The 19,108-nt window shown below is 32.1% G+C and overlaps 3 protein-coding genes and 2 long non-coding RNA genes across 6 annotated transcripts; 3 read left to right on the top strand and 2 right to left on the bottom strand.

Moving 5' to 3' along the window:
• The first annotated feature begins 500 nt into the window (after positions 1–500).
• LOC148229834 (uncharacterized) lies at positions 501–3,700 on the top strand. Its single transcript, XR_015811414.1, has 2 exons — positions 501–830; positions 918–3,700. It is a non-coding gene; the product is annotated as an uncharacterized LOC148229834 (long non-coding RNA).
• On the bottom strand, positions 3,628–6,851 carry abs (ATP-dependent RNA helicase abstrakt). The gene is made up of 11 exons (XM_088197927.1): positions 6,587–6,851; positions 6,172–6,522; positions 5,916–6,105; positions 5,514–5,650; positions 5,132–5,229; positions 4,894–5,057; positions 4,558–4,763; positions 4,376–4,492; positions 4,073–4,266; positions 3,891–4,008; positions 3,628–3,818 (listed from the first exon to the last, which is right to left on the bottom strand). The coding sequence occupies exons 1-11, from the start codon at positions 6,798–6,800 to the stop codon at positions 3,730–3,732; spliced, it is 1,878 nt and encodes a 625-aa protein (XP_088054053.1). The 5' UTR covers positions 6,801–6,851; the 3' UTR covers positions 3,628–3,729.
• Positions 6,852–7,935: 1,084 nt separating this feature from the next.
• Positions 7,936–10,142, top strand: LOC148229832 (putative RNA-binding protein 18). The gene is made up of 4 exons (XM_088197987.1): positions 7,936–8,011; positions 8,194–8,282; positions 8,388–8,598; positions 9,784–10,142. The coding sequence occupies exons 1-4, from the start codon at positions 8,000–8,002 to the stop codon at positions 10,063–10,065; spliced, it is 594 nt and encodes a 197-aa protein (XP_088054113.1). The 5' UTR covers positions 7,936–7,999; the 3' UTR covers positions 10,066–10,142.
• On the bottom strand, positions 10,088–14,032 carry Tif-IA (RNA polymerase I-specific transcription initiation factor RRN3 homolog Tif-IA). Of its 2 annotated transcripts, none has more exons than XM_088197931.1 (5): positions 13,302–14,032; positions 12,979–13,228; positions 11,088–11,300; positions 10,446–11,027; positions 10,088–10,385 (listed from the first exon to the last, which is right to left on the bottom strand). In XM_088197931.1, the coding sequence occupies exons 1-5, from the start codon at positions 13,711–13,713 to the stop codon at positions 10,220–10,222; spliced, it is 1,623 nt and encodes a 540-aa protein (XP_088054057.1). In that variant the 5' UTR covers positions 13,714–14,032; the 3' UTR covers positions 10,088–10,219. The 2 variants fall into 2 exon arrangements, with proteins under 2 accessions (XP_088054057.1, XP_088054058.1); XM_088197932.1 differs by lacking the exon at positions 10,088–10,385 and having other exon boundaries at positions 10,446–10,713; positions 10,787–11,027.
• Positions 14,033–17,071: 3,039 nt separating this feature from the next.
• On the top strand, positions 17,072–17,433 carry LOC148229830 (uncharacterized). The gene is made up of 3 exons (XR_015811416.1): positions 17,072–17,137; positions 17,196–17,274; positions 17,342–17,433. It is a non-coding gene; the product is annotated as an uncharacterized LOC148229830 (long non-coding RNA).
• The last annotated feature ends 1,675 nt before the right edge of the window (positions 17,434–19,108 follow it).

The raw sequence follows: 19,108 nt of genomic DNA, 5'->3' as shown, positions 1-19,108 counted from the left end.
ATATTATTTGTGTTATTTTTACTATTGTTGTATATTGGCGGTTCTCGATGAAGCTCACCGCTTAACCTTAGGTATATTTATTTATTATTTAAAAATATGAAAGTTTCCTCTAATTATTAATATATCTTCCAATGTATTTTGATTTAAATTATTTCGATTGTCTCGCAAAATAAACTAAGCCAGAGATAAACCTTTTACCACTAACTTGTGTTGCTGTAGTTCTTGAAGACACCATTGCAATTTTGTATAAACGAGAAAATGTATTTTTATGTTCCTCCCAGAATTTTTTTTTCTAATATTTGTACAGCTTGCGTTTTTTGGGACTGCGTGCTTGAACATGGATCGAACAAAAATAAACCTATATATTTTTCAATATCGCACTACTTCCCCCCCCTGTTTTCGGTCCTGGAATTAACACGGAGACAACGGTAAAAAACAAAGTTTTAAATTTTAAAACGTTGTTATGTAACAAAACGTTTTTGGCCACTTTTGCAGACGTTAGAGCCAAAGGCCAGAGGAAATGTTCATAACAATCTGATTTCTGAGCGTTGCATCGATATAGTTAACAAGTGCCGATTCTAACTTATATTTTGTTTATTTCAATATAAATTTACTATAAAGACAATTTAATGGATCAGATTGTGGTCTATAAAGTTTGAGTATAATATTAAAAACTATATTGCTAAATAAAAATATTACATCTGTTTTTGACATTAATTTTTTTGTTATGGCAATCTGTTGATGCGGCACATAAGTTCCGCAAATACATTATCAATGTTTGCCAACGAAAATACCGCTAATTCACATTGTTTACATATTTTTATAATAAGGTATGGAGTTTTAACCTGTAACTACTATTTTAATTTATAACATTAACCTAAAAATGAACGATTTGTAAATTCTTATATGATTTTCAGAAACGTCAATAATATATTAGATTTGGAATCAAGGATGAGATAAAATCAACATGGACATGAAAATTATCATAACGACATGCCTAGTCTTTTTCGGCTGCTGCGTGAACGTCGTGATTTTAGAAGAATTAGTTAGTAATTTGTTAGGCGTAGCGAATCTAATAACTTTTCTTCAGTTCTTCTTCATTGCGATCGAAGGATTCATTTTCACGTCAAAATGCGGCACGAAAAAAGCAAATATACCGATAAAAGATTGCGCATTATTAGTAATTTTATTTTTCATCACTAGTGTGTGCAATAATTATGCTTATAATCTCCATGTTCCTAACGCACTTCACATTATAATCAAATCTGGTTCCATCGTCGCCAATATGGCAATGGGAATCACGTTCAAAAAGACACAATACACTAAAGAGAAATACGCTTCAGCTTTATTCATAACCATCGGAATAATATTGTGTACCTCAGCTTCGGCCAAATCTACGCCGAAGGTTCCGGTCGGTCAACATTATGATTTTTTTCATTGGTGCTTAGGGGTAATGTTGTTAATATTTGCTCTATTGATCGGTGCAGGGATGGGGCTTCTTCAAGAGTCACTGTACAAGCGGTGCGGCAAACATTCCGATGAAGTATTATTTTATACTCATATTTTACCCTTACCTTTGTTCACATTTTTATATAACGATTTGACGGCCGCTGTTAAAGTTTGCTCCGAAAGTTCTTTGATAAATATACCTATTTTTGGTGTAGTACCTTCGGCTTGGTTATTGCTTGTAGCTAATGTTTTGACTCAGTACATTTGCATACGTTCCGTTTACACTCTGACTTCCGAATGCAGCTCGTTAACGGTGACTTTAGTTTTGACACTCAGAAAATTTCTATCTCTGATACTTTCGGTGCTATTTTATAATAACGCTTTCACTTACATTCATTGGATCGGCTCGTTGTTAGTTTTTGTTGGTACGCTTTTATTTTTTGATGTTTTCAAAAGAACGCCTCGGGGAATACTACGAGAAAAATCTGAATAATGTACTTATTTTTGTTTTTAATTTTATTATCATTGTTTATAGTTCAATTATTGAGGAGTATTGTTGAGTTTATGTATAAATATTATTATTGAATGGAAATTACTATTATTATTTGTTATGAGATTAGAATGTTTGACTTTAAAGATCTAGTCAGGTCAATGGAAAAATTGAACATATGTGCTAATAAAATATTTAAAAGACTGAAAGCAAATACATTTTATGTATTTTTATTTCAATTCTAATCTTTAATTATTGAATCTCATTTTATTTTTTCAAAATAAGTTCTTGATAGACGCACTATTGGATTTCAGAGAATGTTTTTATTTAAAATACCTTTAAATTTCTTAAAAATATATGATATATGAGTCAAATGAAAACTATAAATAATTTTTAACCAAAAATGTGCATAGGAATATATTTTTTCATTTAGTCTCAATAGCATACAGTTATAGTATTGTATTTCAGTGCAGGAGTATCTCTAAAAAATAATATTTGAGTGCAGCCGCTCGTGCATCACCTGCTGCACCTCTTCATAGATCTGAACCATAGAGCAGTTCACATATGTGAAAATCTTTTAGGGTGAGATATAAATAGTGTTCTTGCATTTTGTTATTCTCCATAATTACCTCTCGTTTGTCCCAAAAGAGAGTATCGATGAAAAGATATGGCGAAATTTATTGATAGTATTGAACTCATGTTGCATCTTCAGTAACAATTCTTCTTATGAAGCCATCAACTGTTTTGAAGCGCTGTAAAAGTGCCTGACTAATATTCTTTCGATTCTGAAGACATCACGTGTGGACATAGTGTGCTGATTTTTGACACATCTCCTTAAGTGAGAGTTTAATTTCACAATGCGCACAACTGCTGCAATGGACTGATGTCACTTCTCAGTATGTCTGACCAGTTCACGAAGAGTGCTACAAAACTTACTGTTTCGGAATATTCTAGTCCACCCGTACACTTGCTGAAGTGACCTATATATGTACATCACTATACCGAGTTTCATTTGTCGATAAATTTCAACGCTTACTGCTGTGCCTTCGTGTTGCATGCCTGATTCGTACTGCCACTCTAAACTATATTTTATCACATTGTTAAAGCTTACATTTGGCTCTCTCTTTATAACTTTTCAAATGCAATTTTGGGTGAATGTAGGTTGTGATTAGTACTTGATGAATATGTTCTTGCTATAATGAAAATTTATTGATGGTTGAAGATTGTTTTATTGATTTAGAATTAATACATGGTTGTAAAATGAGTGTAGTGGTAAGACTGTCTTGAAACAAAGGAAGTAATCTGCGTAATGTATAAAGCACGTGACTTAATTATGAATGATTTGGTTTTCAAAATTCTATAAATGATTTCAACCTTTTCTTTGTATATGAATTTTTGAAGTTTTAATAAGGAATGTAATCCTTACAATATTATGATATTAATTAATTCTTCATTGGCAATGAGCCTAGAAAATATGTTTGTATAATTTGTTCACTTTAAAGTAGGACTATCATTCATTTTAAATCAACGTATGTGATTTTGTTTATAAAAATACTGAACAATATTATTATGTATTTATAAATATATTATATGACCAGTATTTGAGATTGTAAAATAATTTTATTGTTAAAAGTTGTGATTTTAAACTGTACTCATGTTTGTTTAGGCGATTTTTAAATTCAAGGTCATTGAATGACATTTTATTTTATTAAAATATGTTAAATTTTATAATGTACAAATCTAAATACACATGTTTTAAAATACACTATTTTATTTATTAAGTAAAACAGTTAATAATCAGCAGCTGTATTCGATAGATAATCTCGTCTCCCAATATTTGACGCCTGTTTGTTTTGAACAGCTTCTAGTTTCGGACAATCTATAAAAAAAAACATGCATAAACAATTGTATTTATGTATATGATCCTACATTTAAATTATTTATAAATTACCTGTGATTCTGTGTCCCAACCCTCCGCAATATGAACACCCTTGAGAATCAGCATCGTCGTCAGCCGGAGTCGGATAAGTATCTGTTTCGTTTATCAACTCCAATAGAAATTCTGGCACCTGTTTATATATTTACATTAGTAAAAAAATTCTACAACTACAATAATAAAAATTAAATATTTACCTTTTGTTTGGCCTCTCGTAGCAAATGAGCCAAATCTCTCAGCACGCTCTCTTCCGTAGCTCGGCTGACTAGAGTCGTTGCTGTGCCGCGTCTTCCGACTGCTCTACCCGTTCTTCCGATGCGATGGACATAATTTTCAACATCGCCAGGCATATCGTAATTTATCACGTGTTGAACGTCCGCAAAATCAAGACCTGTATGAAAATATGATAAAATTGTAATTGTATCCCATTTCAGTTACTCTAATAATAACAATACCAGTTCAAGTACTTCAGTTACTCTCATACAAAAAAATAAACAGACCTTTAGAAGCGACGTCCGTGGCTACCAAAACATCTTTTTGACCACTTCGGAATGCTTCAACAGATCTGCTTCTTTCTTCTTGGTCTTTCCCGCCATGTATAGCAACAGCCTCGACTCCTATAATAATAATAAAAAATATAAATACGTACTACTTGAACACAAAAGCTTTAAATCTTCCATACCTTTGAGTAACAGGTATTCGTGTATCGCATCAACATCTTGCTTCCGTTCCGCAAATATTAATACCGGTGGTTGTGTTTTTTGTAAGCATCTCAATAGATGGACAGTGCGAGCTTCAGCTCGAACAGCTTCTACTTCTTGTTTGACGTTTAGAGATGCAGCTCCGGCTCGACCTACATTGATCGTTATCGGTTTTACTAAAGCAGATCTGAAATATGAATAATACAAAAATGCATTCAATTTGTTTGATTTTATTGGATATCAAAAAAAATTCACCATAAATTATATACACATTGGGTAGTCTAATACCAATAAATACAAATTAAGATAAATATTACCTTGCAAAGTTTTGGATTTTCTTTGGCATAGTAGCACTGAATAGTAACGTTTGCCTTTGGCCTCTGAAATACGAAAATATTGTTCTGACGTCTTCTTCGAAACCCATATCTATCATTCGATCGGCTTCGTCCATGCATAGATAACGGCAAACGTCCAAGCGTACCTGAATTAAATAAATAATATATAATGGGACGTTATTAATGTGTATCCTAAAATATGGAAGTATAAATATCATACCATTTTTTTATCTAACATATCCATTAACCGCCCTGGAGTAGCGACCATAATATGTACTCCTTTTTGAATAATATCCATTGATTCCGATACAGGGACACCTGTTAAAAAATGTATTTAATGTTAGAATTAGAAATGACACGTAAGTGCGTCAATGGCCTGTAATATATTGTAGATATGTAGAATGACAAATTTGTTTACAATGCTGAAATATTAATTAGGATATTTCTCTTTCAGATTAACTAAATTTATCTAAAATAAATAAATTCCTGTGATTATATCTATAACGTATTAAAAATGACTGATAAGAGAACAGTAAATTTACAATTGAGGGAGTCTACGTTTAAACATGTTTCAAGAAATCAGCAACATAACGATTGCATACCTCCAATTGCTAAGCAACTTCTTATTTCTGCATGACCACACTTGCGTAAATGTGATGTGTAATGTTGTATAATATCAAACGTCTGTTTCGCCAATTCTCGTGATGGGCAAATGACGAGTCCATAAGGTCCTTCATTTCTAAAAAAAATACGTTCGAATTTAAATGAGCAATATACAAAAGACTTTGTTCCATAAAACGAATTGTTTAAGGATTACAATAATAAGAAATTAGCATTAAATAACACATGTTTTTAGCATTGGAATAGATTAAAAAAAATATATATATGAAGCCAATTTATTTAATCATAAGGTGTTCGCCGTTCTAAACAAAGTATTTATTTAAATGCACATAACTCTTACAATAATTTGCTGTTATAAATATGACTAATTAATAAAAACATACTTAACAAAAGGAAGCAACGTTTCTTGCTCCAAGCAAAACATCACAATCGGCAGAACAAACACTAATGTCTTTCCCGAACCAGTGAATGCGATGCCAATCATATCTCGTCCCGATAAGACGGTCGGTATTCCTTGAACTTGAATTGGCGTCGGATTTGAAATACCCTTTTCTTCCAAACCATTCATGATACCTTTGAAAATAATATATTAATACTAAACTAATATGATAATTATTAATAATAAACAATCATAAATACCTTTAGGAAATTTCATGTGTGCAAAAGTCTTCAGTGGTGGCGGTACAAATTCGCCTTCGACTAAAATACGCATACTTTGCCTGATTCTTTCGTGTCTCGATTCCGGTTGAGCTAGAACGCATTTGGGTGCGGTCCACGACGTTTTTATCGGCTCGTCGTATTGAATACCTTTAGCGAGTTCAGCGACGCCCATGAGCGCCGTTCTTTCGGCGACGCTCTCTAAAATCTTTTGCTCCTCTCTTCTTTGCTTCTCGGCCGCGCTGACTTTCTTCGCCTCAGCCAATCTTTTGAGCTCTGTGTGCTGATCGAGTAGACTAACGTTGAATCTGCGTCCCCAGTCTTCTTGCGAAGCTATAACGCGTAACAAAATATTAATACATTACATCGAATCGATACACTTCGTGCGTTGATCTACCTTCATCTTCTGGGTCGTTTTCGCTCGAGCTTTTTGTTTCGGCTGCCGCTTCGGCAGTGAGCTGAGTGATTCTACCTAATTTACTCAACTGTTGCTTTTTTCGCTCTTTGACTGGTACATATGGAACGTAACTGCTGTTATCTTCTGAATCGGAAGATTTTTCTTCTCTCCTATACCTTTTAGATGGTGGTTCCTTATGTTTTTTATCGCTCATCGTAAATACAGGCGTATATAAGTCAGGTTAAATGTCAAACTTGTAAACAGTGCCTTAACGCTTCATAATTTGACCATAACTCGTTTAATTTAAACGAGAGAAAATATATATTTTTATTAATTGTTGTGTAAAATAGACACGGATATGTGACTAGGCAGGTTAATGAACTTCAATTCCTGCATTTTATTATTTTTATATAAATACAATTTTACACAAATTATATAAAAAAATTACAAAGTACGTGATCTTTTAACCACACCATTCTTCCCGCTGCATACAATGCATACTTTTTTTGCGCTTGGATAATTTTCTAATCCCACTATTTTGCACCTCTAATATTTGATTATTTGCGCCAGATGGATATTTTTTTCCATTTTCGTTTTCAATACTCTTTATTATTTGAGATATTTATTGATTTTTCTATAATGTTGAATCATTACTAATATCTTTATTTATAATATAAGAGTTTTAAATTATTCTTGGTATTATGCTACTGAACACAACTTTTTCCAATATTACACAGATCTTCGTTCATCCATACATACACAATTCATCATACTTGATATTTCTACACCCCAATACCACATATTTACTTTCACATCTTTTACTGTCTGTTATCATTTTGAAGGGTTAAAATAAATTAAATACTTTTATAAAAACAATGCAAAAACGTTTCCAATCGAGACACGACCATCTGCGATATTGAATGCATAAACTAAATGTTCTCTATTACAGCTAAAAATAAATCGCAAGCTCAAAAACTATTTGAACCATATAATTTGGGTTGTCATACGTTCTTGGCATTGTATTTTATTACTCAGTACCGTATTACTATTTGTCTCATTTTTGTCTTATTTTTTCTCTAAACTTTGCATTAGGAAGAAGTGGCATTTTAAAGACGTATATACCAAAAATTGGACATATATAAATATATTATTATCTTATATCGTACAAGCAAGGCTTGAAGATAATTTAGATTTATTTGATATTTTTGTAACGCCAGATATTAACTACATATAATAAAAATAATAATATTTATATTTTAATATGTTTATTTAAAACACAAAGTTGTATTATGTTATTATTAAAAAATAAAATAATATACCAAAATATAATTAAATAAATCGATAATTTTTGCGCTGGCAATACGTTGGTGGGCGTCGCGCGGTGGCGGGGCCTCGGCCCCGCACCTTTCTAGAATGGATGCTTCAGTAAGTTTAACCGATTGGTTGTATATTTTTATTTTATTAAAAAAATAATGTTTATTTAAATTTGTTCCTTGTTATAAAAATGACGTCCTTTTTTCTATAAATTGTATAGAAATGGGAAGTACATATGTGATACAATATAAATAAACGTCATGTCACAACATAAACATAAGTATAAATTTTAGTTGCCGTTAAGCTTGGAGCCAGTAAAACAAGTTGTACCTGATGACGGCAGACTGTGGATTGGGAATCTCGACCCCAGGATAACCGAGTAAGTAGCATTTTTCACACCTCACTGACAAAATTCGTCTTTACGTGTCTGGTTATACCACGATTAAGACGAGAAAATGATTTTTTGCTGTTTTTTAACTTACCGGTATCAACTTCTGAAACTGGTCCGCTCGTTTGGTGATATTGACAAGTTTGACTTAATGTTCCACCGAATGGGACAACTCGCCGGTCAACCCAGAGGCTTCGCTTTCGTCACGTACAAGAAGCGGAACGAGGCTATCAGAGCCCAGGAGCAGTTGAACGGAATGATAGTCGGTTGCAGGAATATATCAGTAAAATGGGCCAAAAATACGTCTAATGTAAGTACATATAATTATCAGCGTTAAATCTTTGGGTCTGGAATTTCACAAATTCATTCAAAATCCAGTTCTTGGGATCCTTCGCAAAATTCGCAAGCATGTGTTGACATTGAACAACAATATATTAGTATGAAAGCATAAACTTAGCAATCTTAGCTATCGCTAGCGAGTGTGCGAATACCGGACCCTCAACTTTTTGGGTTTTAAATATAATTTTTGCTTCGTTCTGATTTTTTTTAAATATTTTTTAAAATTTAATGGTTTTAATTGCACATTACTATTTAGGATTTTCAATGATAGACAAAATAGTTCAATCTATAAAAAACTACTTCACATTTTCAATTCATTTGAAAATAGGTTTACAACTTGACTAAATATTTCCAGAAGAAAACATTTTATATTATTTATTAGATTTACAACGTTAGATTTTATCGTTATATTGATACCCGTTAAATTGACTGATTTATACCCATAAATCTAATGTTAAAGATACTAAACATAACAATTAAGTATAGTTGTAATTTAATTATAATGTAATAAATGAATGATTTCTACCTATGCTGGATGTAAACATTAAAAGGGATAATGATATAATTAATATATCAAAACAATTGCCAGGATATTCGAATGCTTTGGGTTTGCTAATCAATTTACATCTTAAAACATGCGAGCTGTACTGAGATTATTTTTTCGGTTTTTTTATTACCAACTTATTAAAATAATAATGTCAATATCGCTGACAGTTATTTAATACCGGTACTATTGCAATCTCTAATTGCAACACTTGGCTGTATTATGTACTGGAGTGAAATTTTCTATTGATGAAGCAAGTGTTTTTGAATCTATATCTCGATATAAACGTTACATTTGGATCAGAAATACTGGAACACAATACTGTCGAAATCGCAATCATTTAATGTTTTTTTTTAATTCTTTTAGTCAATTTTATTAAAATGCTTTATTAAGAAATTATTCATTTTAATATGGCACATTTGAGTTAAAGAATGTATATGAATTAATAAATATTTTTCAACTACCTGTTTCCTGAATATTTTTTCAAACATGTATTTCTCGTAATAACCGATTCCATTTAAACTTCTTATATTTAAAAGTCTTATATTTAATAAGATCTTATTAACTTAAAAAAATTATTTCTGTAAATCTAAATGTGATTTTAATTTTCAGGAAGAAATCGAAAAGCCTAAACCTCAACTAGGCATAGCTGTACTCGCGGGAACCACTGTGAAATCAGATCTGAAATTAAACAAAAAAACTGCCATCCAATCCATCGAGGCCAAATTACGATCTATGGAAAGCAAGGAAGCCGGAGACGATTTTGAGATTAATAGATTAGCCGCCAAAGAAACTCCCATTCTTGCACAGTATCAAACCAAATTTCACAGTCAACCAGCCAAGAAGGAAAATAACTCATGGAGACGGAGACACCCATACCATAAAAAGAGATGAATGATTTATAAACACGATTTTTTAAGTATAATTTATTATGTAATTATTATAAAATATATATATATAATATAATAAAAGTAATTCTTATTTAAAAATATGTTACGACGACGTAAGAAGTAAATTTTAATTTATAAAAATATAAATTAAATAGTATTTATCTAACGATGCTGCTAATGCTGTTGAGCGACCTCGGCATGAAACTGATGTTTGGACTTGTAGCAAGGAAATCGTCTTCTTCGCAAATGTCTACGTTTTTCTCGGTGTTATTCGATAAATGTCCTTGATATTCGCCATAGATAGATTGAATCCATTTATATGATCTAAAAATAGTACATTAATTATTAATATGTAAGAAATAATAGATTTAATAATCGACTTACTTTGTTAGCGTATAGGGATCGTACGGAAACCATTCTTGATTATTGAACGTCTCGCGTTCACATCTTATAAAATGCCTGGAGTTGTGCTCCATTACCGTCTGACAATAAACGATCTGATGTATTCTGGTCACCGAAGCGAAAGATTCGGCGATACCGGCGTGGCATGCCCGCAACGGGTTCAAAGAACTCATGACGATCCTCGGTAAGTTCAACGATTGCACAAAGACCAAGCCTTCTTTTTCAAAGAATAAACTCTTATGCTTGAAAGCTATTAAATAAAACAGCGACTGAGTGACGGAATAAAAAACACTATGAGGATTGATCACGTCATTTGGACGCACATTATCTTGAGCTTGCACGTACGAGTGGCACCAATCTGCCATTTTGTTGATGTAAAATTTAATTTGATTCAGAGAAATATAGTTCGCTCTCGCTAGTAATCCGGTCAAGTGAGTCACGGCTGCCTGTCTCAAACCGGGACCGATTCTCGCGCTCGCTACGAAATGCCATAAGGAATTCAAAAAGTTGGACACTTGCTTCGGATCCAACGATAGAGCGTAAAACATGATGAATTGAATATTGCTGGAAAATTTAAATTTATATGATATCGGTATACATAAATTATATAAATTTTAGACTTACTTGGTTCCGTGCGTCGGTAGAATTATGTTGTGAAATACAGAGATCAATACGTCTAGTGCTTGTGTGCCTCTTTCTTCTACCCATTGAAATACTTCCACCATACACACGTCTAAGCTTTCCGTCAAATCATCAGAATTACGGGTTTCGTCCATCGAGAATAGGCAATCGTCGTCAGAATCGCGGCAACGTAAATTCACGTCCATTATGATTAACCTTAAAATAAAATAGGTAATAAATAACAAAGGAAAGATAGCTCGAAAATATGTAAAATTCATTGTTTCATAACAAAAATTATAATTTCTAATGGCTGAGAAATATGCTGATTATGCTGAGAATTTCTAATTATGCTGAGAATCACCGAATAAACATATTCAAAAAATAAAAATGATACGACTAATCAAGTAGACGCTATGCGTGTAGCTAATATTGGGGTTTTTGGTCTAGCGCTGGACTATTTTAGGTAAACCTCAGATATTTTAGTTATTTTTTGGCCACTACTAGAAAACATTTGTAGACAACGCTAGCTTTTTTACTACAATTTTTTTTGACTTTGTGTTCTTTCTGTAATATTATATTGTGTTATTGTTTTTTAACCATTTTGTGATAATACATGATCTGCAGCATTGAAAGATTTTTTAGACTTTAAAATTGTAATTATTCTGTTTTCTGATTTTTAATGTGACAATTACAAAATGGATGAAGGAGAAGAAACAGTGTTAGAGATGCAACAAGGTGTGCCAGTTCATTGGTGATGATTCGTTCCAAAATATATCAAGAGCAGACAAAGCGATATCGGGAGAGAAATCACCGTAAATACATAACTTCGGCTCACTTGCGAAAATGGAGATGATAGTCTCGAAATTTAAAAATGGTTAGGTTTACAATTAACACTTTGAGCAGTGAGTTAATTTATACACATTTGTTATTTGGTTAGTATGCACTTGGGAGTAAGTTAATTTTAGGCATTTTTCTATAATTATTCATTTACTATTATTTTGTATTGCATTTATAGTAAATTATAGAAAAAAATCAGTGATTCTAAACATCTTATTACTTTGATTTATTTTACTCTTTTTGTAATAATTTATTTTATTAAATTTCGTTAATTTATTTTACAAAATTTTTATGTATTATTCGGCTTTTGTGGACTTTTTACACTCTCAATATTTTGTATAAAATATTTTTTGTTATGTTAATTTATTTAGTACTCTATAATTTATTGATATTATTTTCTATAGAAATCATTAACACGAAAGTTTTATAATTTCAATAGTGTTAAAATATATCATATGCATAAATAATAATAGAATAAGTTTTTACGAGTGTATCTCCATCGGTGGTAAGTGCGTTTTTCATTGTATTTGTTAGTATTTGAAAGAAATCTGTTTGTCTGTTACGTTGTGCAAATATCAAACAAAATATCAGTTACACTCTTATTTTCTCGGTACCCGATTCAGTTTTATGGATATATTCATAAGAAAATGTAAACACTGCCTTGAAATAATATTTTTTAAACCAAGTATTGAGCCTTTGAAATATATATATCGATATTTTTCAACTATTTTAGTTAATATGTATACAAAATTAATACATCAAGGTAAATATGCAGTTTAATGTGTGATTTCGTTATATGAGGTAGAAATGATGAAATGCACAAATTTGTGCACATGGTATTTAATGTATTACAAAAACGAAACAATGCAACTGAATTATTATATAAATTGTCTTATCCTATCTTTGTGGCAAACATATCGTATGGTGTAATTCTTGCTACGGCCGTATTAAAAGTACATAACTAGACAGATTGTGGTAAATGAGATGAGAAAAATCAAGGTTATCCAAAACAGATAAGATAATATTATGTAACATTTTTAAGAAGAAAAAGTATTACCTATTTAATATCAGCGTTAAGAGATGATCGGACAACGAAGGCAAATATCTAGTTATCCATAACATATTATAAACATAAGCCCGATTCACTGGCACGCTTTGCTTATAGTATGGAAAATTGTTAACGGTGGCGTTTAGCAATACATCGTTGCTCATCGGAATAATAGAAACAATTTGGGCTATCAATCTATGTACATGCGAGAAAGCCATCGACTGTTCGTTGGGTGGAAAATCCTCCCATACTGTTGTAGCTGAAACATTTCACAATGAATCGTAATGAGTATATTACCACTTAACAGCTGTTAATAATTAATGTATACTTACATTTTGCTAATAATTTAACTAGAGACTCCATAGCTGTCGGCGTGTGGTGTATTTGGGCTGTCAATAAATTTAGCGTCCATTTAGAGAATAGATCTACGGTTTCGTCGGACATGGACGGCCAGTCGAGCGAATAGAGCGCCTCTACGAAAAGCTTCGCTTCTCTGCCCGTCGCTCCGACGCATAGGGAACAACTTTTTAATACAATTTTCAAGTTAGTTTCGCTAACCGAACCGTCCCGTAGAGCGCACACTAAATCTTCGTATGGCCTCGAGTTGTTTTCTAATAGTTGTCTTAGAGCATAGCCGACGGTTTTATCGTCTATGGATAGTCTGACTCCCACGAGCGACTTTCTGTGCGCTAACGAGCTTCTCATCAAAGAAGCGTGAGAGCTCCTGCTCGAAACGATCGACATTTTTATTTACGGCTTTGGGCGATCGATATCAAAGCTTGGACGACCTCAGGGTCTCTCAGTAATAGGGCTTTCTTGTAGTTTAACACTTCTTCCAGAGGTCCGGGAGGAGTTCTGTCTTCGGTACGACAGCCTGTTACGTCTCGGAGGTCAATAGAGGCCTCCGCCCCCGAGGAGTCGGAGCGTTCTGGTGGGTTCTTCTCTTTTAAGAACTGTTGGAGCTTTTCTAACACCGGTTTTGTCTCTTGCGGATCCTCTTCGGTACTGTTCTGCACTGACATAGCAGCACGTGTGCACTGCAAATTTTTTTTTCTTTAACCCTAACACACCAAAATATGGCCAGGTTGTAAACAACGCGAAATAAAAAGAGCAATAAAGAAGTTAAGGTAAAATAAGAATAAAATGGTACTTAGACACTTTAGGTAAGTAAATTATTTCCTAAACAATTTCACGCATAATTTGTACTTACGTGCGTTGTAGGACGGTTATGTTTATTCACTAATTTAGCATTGTAAATGTCATGCTAACAGTTCATACGGCAAGGGTGGTACTGTACAACATGTTAAACCTGAAAGTCGATTTAAATGACCAATATATAAAATAATTGTTCCATAAAATTAATTGTTTATGCATTAACGTTCGGCAGATTAGGTGCAAGCAAGCGGTAGTGAATAAGCATTTATCAGAAAAGTATACACCTTATAAATAACTCTCTGCAACGAATCCTTTTCCAAAAAAATCCGAAAATTTACCTTACATAAATGTACAAACAACTCGTTTTATAAAAGAAAGCAAGGACAACTTTTAAGCTCTTTTACAAATGGGGGAGGGGGGGACAAAAATTGGTTTAGTGATCGTTATTTTGATATATCAATTTTATTAAGATTTATAGTATTTCATTTCAAGATAAATTCTGTTCAGAATCTACGATTAAATAAATAAAATCGTGCCGTCGCATTGAAAAAGCTTTGTTATCTGACGTTCATATTAAAACTTTTTGTAACAATATTACTAATTACAATAATTTAAAATCGAATGAAGCATATCTAGATCGAATTTCGACCATTAAAATAGCGCACAAAACGATTATCCCTTCTCAGAAGTCAAAAATCGATTTTATTGCTTTTAACGTAGATTTTTGACTTCTGAGAAATGATAATTGTTTTTGCGTCCTCCTATTGACCAAAATTCTGTTTGAATATTCTTTGACCAACATTCTTATATCACAAATCTATCAGAAGCTATCATATTTTTAAAACATAAGCAAACATTGAAGCAATATGCGAGATGCGACGTCTTTCTGTGCTCCTTCTTCCGCTTATTTTCCCTGATAGTAGAGATGGATATTTTTTATTTTGGACTCAAAACTGTAACTAGTTTTAGAACTTTCATTAGGTTAGGTTTAGATTTGAATAGTAAATGAACATTTCGCAACTGTCAAATCGAGCTTCATTGACATTTTAGAGCAACATATTAGCATTTATCAGTTAAATTATATTTTGTCTAGTAGAAATATGTTTTTACTGAAGAAAATGTATTTGGGTTTCACTAGTAAAAATATAGTTTTATTGAAAAATATACATAGAAAAGTTGAAATTATACTAGCACCGGCCAGATAAATTATATTTTCACTGGTAAAAAATATATCTACCAGTGAAAATGTATTCCGATATGATTTCACTGAAATAACATATTTTCAGAATAGATTCACCACTAGATTTTATTTGAGGGAATAACCCAAAAAATCTGGTTTAGAATCAAGGACGTCATATCAACTTTTTCCAGGGAGGGGGGCAAAAGTCAGCTAGTCAGTTAGTATAATTGTAAAAAGTATGTAAATGTATATATAATATCTAATATTTTATCGCAGTTTCTAGACTTAAGTCTCTCACCTGCTTGACGAGGATTGGTGTCTGTGTGTGTTAACACGCATCACCTTTTTATTATTATTTTATTTATTTGAGTTTAAGAAATATTAGCTGGAATTAATGAAACAAATCAGCTATTAAGCCATTTGTATGATTAAGTATTCTTTCGCGGTGTCTATTATTAAGCCTTTCAAAATGATTCTTAATAGTGTATATTTTTAGATCCTGGTGCAACATCGAATTGCGAACATACCAAGGAGCGTTTGCTGCGATTCTCAATGAAATATTCTGCTGGGCTTGTAATTTTTGAGGGTATTTGCGAGTATTTATAATATGTCCCCACACAGGGGATGCATAAGACATTGCGGGTCTGATTATTGCTTTATAAATTAGCAGTTTATTTTTTATACTTAATTTACTTTTGCGGCAAAGAAGGGGGTAAAGCTTAGCTCTTGTGTATTTAACTCGATGAATTAGAGTGTCTATGTGTGGTTTCCACGAAAGTTTAGAGTCTAAGGTAAGACCTAAGTATTTGGCCTTATTATGCCATTCTATCGGTTTATTATACATTTTAATTTTGGCTAAATTTTCTATAGCAAAGGCTTTTTTTCTTCTAAGAGAGAACATTACTGCGACGCTTTTTAGTAGATTTGCAGTGACCAGCCATTTGTCGAACCATTTTCAAAAAAAAAAAAAAAAAAATGTATATAAGTGTATTACTATGTATGGAAAAGTTGAAATCATACATTTTTACTAGCACCTGCCAGATAAATTATATTTTCATTGGTAGAAATATATATTTACGTCTATATGTATGACGTCTGGTCACTTTATGTTAGATAACACCTGGTTTTATTTACGCTAAACATCAATAAATAATCTACGCACCTAAAATGCACAATTGCCAGATAAAGTTTTAATTCTGCGCACAACTTTGTAACAAATAAATAAAGTAATTTCTATAGAAAAATAAATGAGCGTATCCGGCAACCACGAGCTACACTCGTTATAAATTTCGACATTTTCGAGGATACACTGTGTATATATACTTATATAACTCGGAATGGGTTTCCGAACGCATTATTACAAGTTTAAAAACTTGACTAAATTTTCGCGCATGCGCATCAGACGAGTCTTTGTGTGGAATAAGTAGCAGCGAGAAACACTATCTAGTCACACTACAGCTTTTGAAAACTGTCAACGGCAATCGCTGCTGTGTTGTTGCGGTGGCAACAACACAGCAGCTTTTTAAAACCGGTAATATGTCAATGAAGTTTTCGCGTAGGCGCAATGCGTTTTAACTTTCTGAAACTTAATATTTTAACGACCTTGTTTGATGGGGCAAAATCCCAATCTAGACTAACGTAATAATATTGAAGCGTAGGATTGTTTCGTTTACGTATATCAAAAGTTTCAATTCCATTTTTGAAATGTTTAGTACTCACGACAGGTGCAAAGTAGTAATTCTTTTAAACATTAAACTTCATCTTTCAGAACCTGATATTGAAAATGACGAAGAACTGATCGAAACTGTCGATTCAATCGATTGTAAAGTTGAGGTAAATAAAACGTAATATGTAACTACGTAGTACATACATTTCTTATACATTGTTTTAGTTGGATGAGGAAAAACGTGAATATGATAATAGATTTGAATATACATATATAAAATATGTAGATGATATTCTCGAAATAGGTTGGACATATTTGTATAATATTAACCTAGCATTTAAATTATTGATTATTATATTATATGCTTTCAGATATGCACGATGTTAAAGATAATATAAGTAAAATGAATATAATTTTATCTAATCAATATTCAAAAGTCGATATAGAAATGCAAGTAATAGTTAAATAGTTTTTGATTAATACGTATTTGAATATTTTAAACTTATCCAACAAATAAAATTGAAATTTTAGAAGCGTGAAAGAGAAAATCGTTCTATTGATTCTAATTCATATAAATTTGAATGTAAAATATGTGGAAAAATAATTAAAGGCAAACTTTCAAGGCATATGAAAACTCATAGCGATGCTCGTGACTTTGAATGCAAAAAATGTGGAAAAAAATTAAAAACTAAGAACATACTTTCAGCACATATGAAAGTTCATTGCGGTGCTCGTGACTTTGAATGTATGAAATGTGGAAAAGTATTCAAAACCAACAGTTTACTTACTAGGCATATAGCGGTTCATAGCGATGCTCACGATTTTGAATGCGAGAAATGTGGGAAAACATTTAAAACTAAAAACATACTTTCAATACATATGAAAGTTCATAGCGGCGCTTGTAACTTTGAATGTAAGGAGTGTGGAAAAGCATTCCAAAATAAAAGCAACCTTTCAAAGCATATGAAAACTCGTGGAAATGCTAGTAAATTTGAATGTAATATATGTGGAAAAGCATTCACAAAGAAAAGATAACTTTCAAGGCATATAAAAACTCATTGCGTCACTCGTGACTTTGAATGTGAAAAATGTAGAAATACATTTAAAACTGTAATTAGACTTTTGGTACATATGAGAGCTCATAGCGATGCTCGTGAATTTGAATGTGAAAATTGTGGAGAAGCATTCAAACATAATAGTAGATTTTCATCAAATTACAAGATTTAGCTTATATTTTTTTAAAGTTGTAAACATTTGTAAATTTTATACTCATTTTATGTTGTTTATATACATTTTAAGGTTATTTAATTTTAACCCCATAAATATGAGTGAGAAATAAGATACAAGTTTACCAGATGAGCCTGATAATTGCATAAGTGATTAAGAAAGCGATAGTGACATCGATTTGTTCTCTTTTATTAGAAAATTGTGTACTGCGGAAGGATCAAATAATTGAAGAAGTTTATTACTTCTTCAATTATTTTCTTGTGAAAATTTTAGAATTTTCCGACATCTGAAAAAGAAACGACTAATTACACCATTATTTTCCGACATCTGAAAAAGAAACGACTAATTACACCATTATTTTTGCAGAAAACTACTGATAAAATGGTGGAAGTCGATGATACATAAGTAAACCTAGATAGTGAGGACAATGAAAACGAATCGATCCAAAAATTAATTTACAGAATTAGTGACTAACAATGGAACCATTCAAATTTGTAAAAACCCAACTTATGTTGTAAATAAATTAAGAAACAGTGGTAGGAGGAGGTTGTAAATTGCAAGCGCACATCACGAGGTTGATAAAATTTGTTTCGAACTAATTATAAACATGTCTATTCATCACTTTCCACTATTACACGGTCTCAGTATTTTTATCTTTCCATTACTTCACGAGAAACATGTGACTCCATTTCTTTTTAAGTTATCAACGAATTCTTCACTTTCACCATAACAACTGACTATTGAGAAATGAATAACAGCTTGTCAGAGCCTTTTGATAATGCTACTTGGTTATAAATAATAATAAATGCTTTATTTTGTTAATAATCCTGTTTGTACTACAATAAATAGATCATTGACACACATTCTATTTTATAAAATGTAGAGATAAAATGTATTATACCTACCTCGAT

This window comes from Plectrocnemia conspersa, unplaced genomic scaffold (assembly GCF_051122295.1).
Source record: "Plectrocnemia conspersa isolate PC_06_02 unplaced genomic scaffold, ASM5112229v1 ptg000011l, whole genome shotgun sequence".
Lineage (NCBI taxonomy): Eukaryota > Metazoa > Arthropoda > Insecta > Trichoptera > Polycentropodidae > Plectrocnemia > Plectrocnemia conspersa.
The sequence above is the reverse complement of the archived record's forward strand: the minus strand, read 5'-3'. Positions and strand labels throughout refer to the sequence as shown.

Coding starts and splice junctions, on each gene's coding strand:
- abs (XM_088197927.1), bottom strand. CDS start 6,800: ATGAGCGATAAAAAACATAAGGAACCACCATCTAAAAGGTATAGGAGA. Junction 6,523..6,586: donor AAACGACCCAGAAGATGAAG/GTAGATCAACGC, acceptor TACGCGTTATAG/CTTCGCAAGAAGACTGGGGA. Junction 3,819..3,890: donor GTTGGGACACAGAATCACAG/GTAATTTATAAA, acceptor TTTTTTTTATAG/ATTGTCCGAAACTAGAAGCT.
- LOC148229832 (XM_088197987.1), top strand. Junction 8,283..8,387: donor GACCCCAGGATAACCGAGTA/AGTAGCATTTTT, acceptor AACTTACCGGTA/TCAACTTCTGAAACTGGTCC. Junction 8,599..9,783: donor GGGCCAAAAATACGTCTAAT/GTAAGTACATAT, acceptor TTTAATTTTCAG/GAAGAAATCGAAAAGCCTAA.
- Tif-IA (XM_088197931.1), bottom strand. CDS start 13,713: ATGTCGATCGTTTCGAGCAGGAGCTCTCACGCTTCTTTGATGAGAAGC. Junction 13,229..13,301: donor AGTTAAATTATTAGCAAAAT/GTAAGTATACAT, acceptor GAAATGTTTCAG/CTACAACAGTATGGGAGGAT. Junction 11,301..12,978: donor TTAACGCTGATATTAAATAG/GTAATACTTTTT, acceptor TTTTATTTTAAG/GTTAATCATAATGGACGTGA.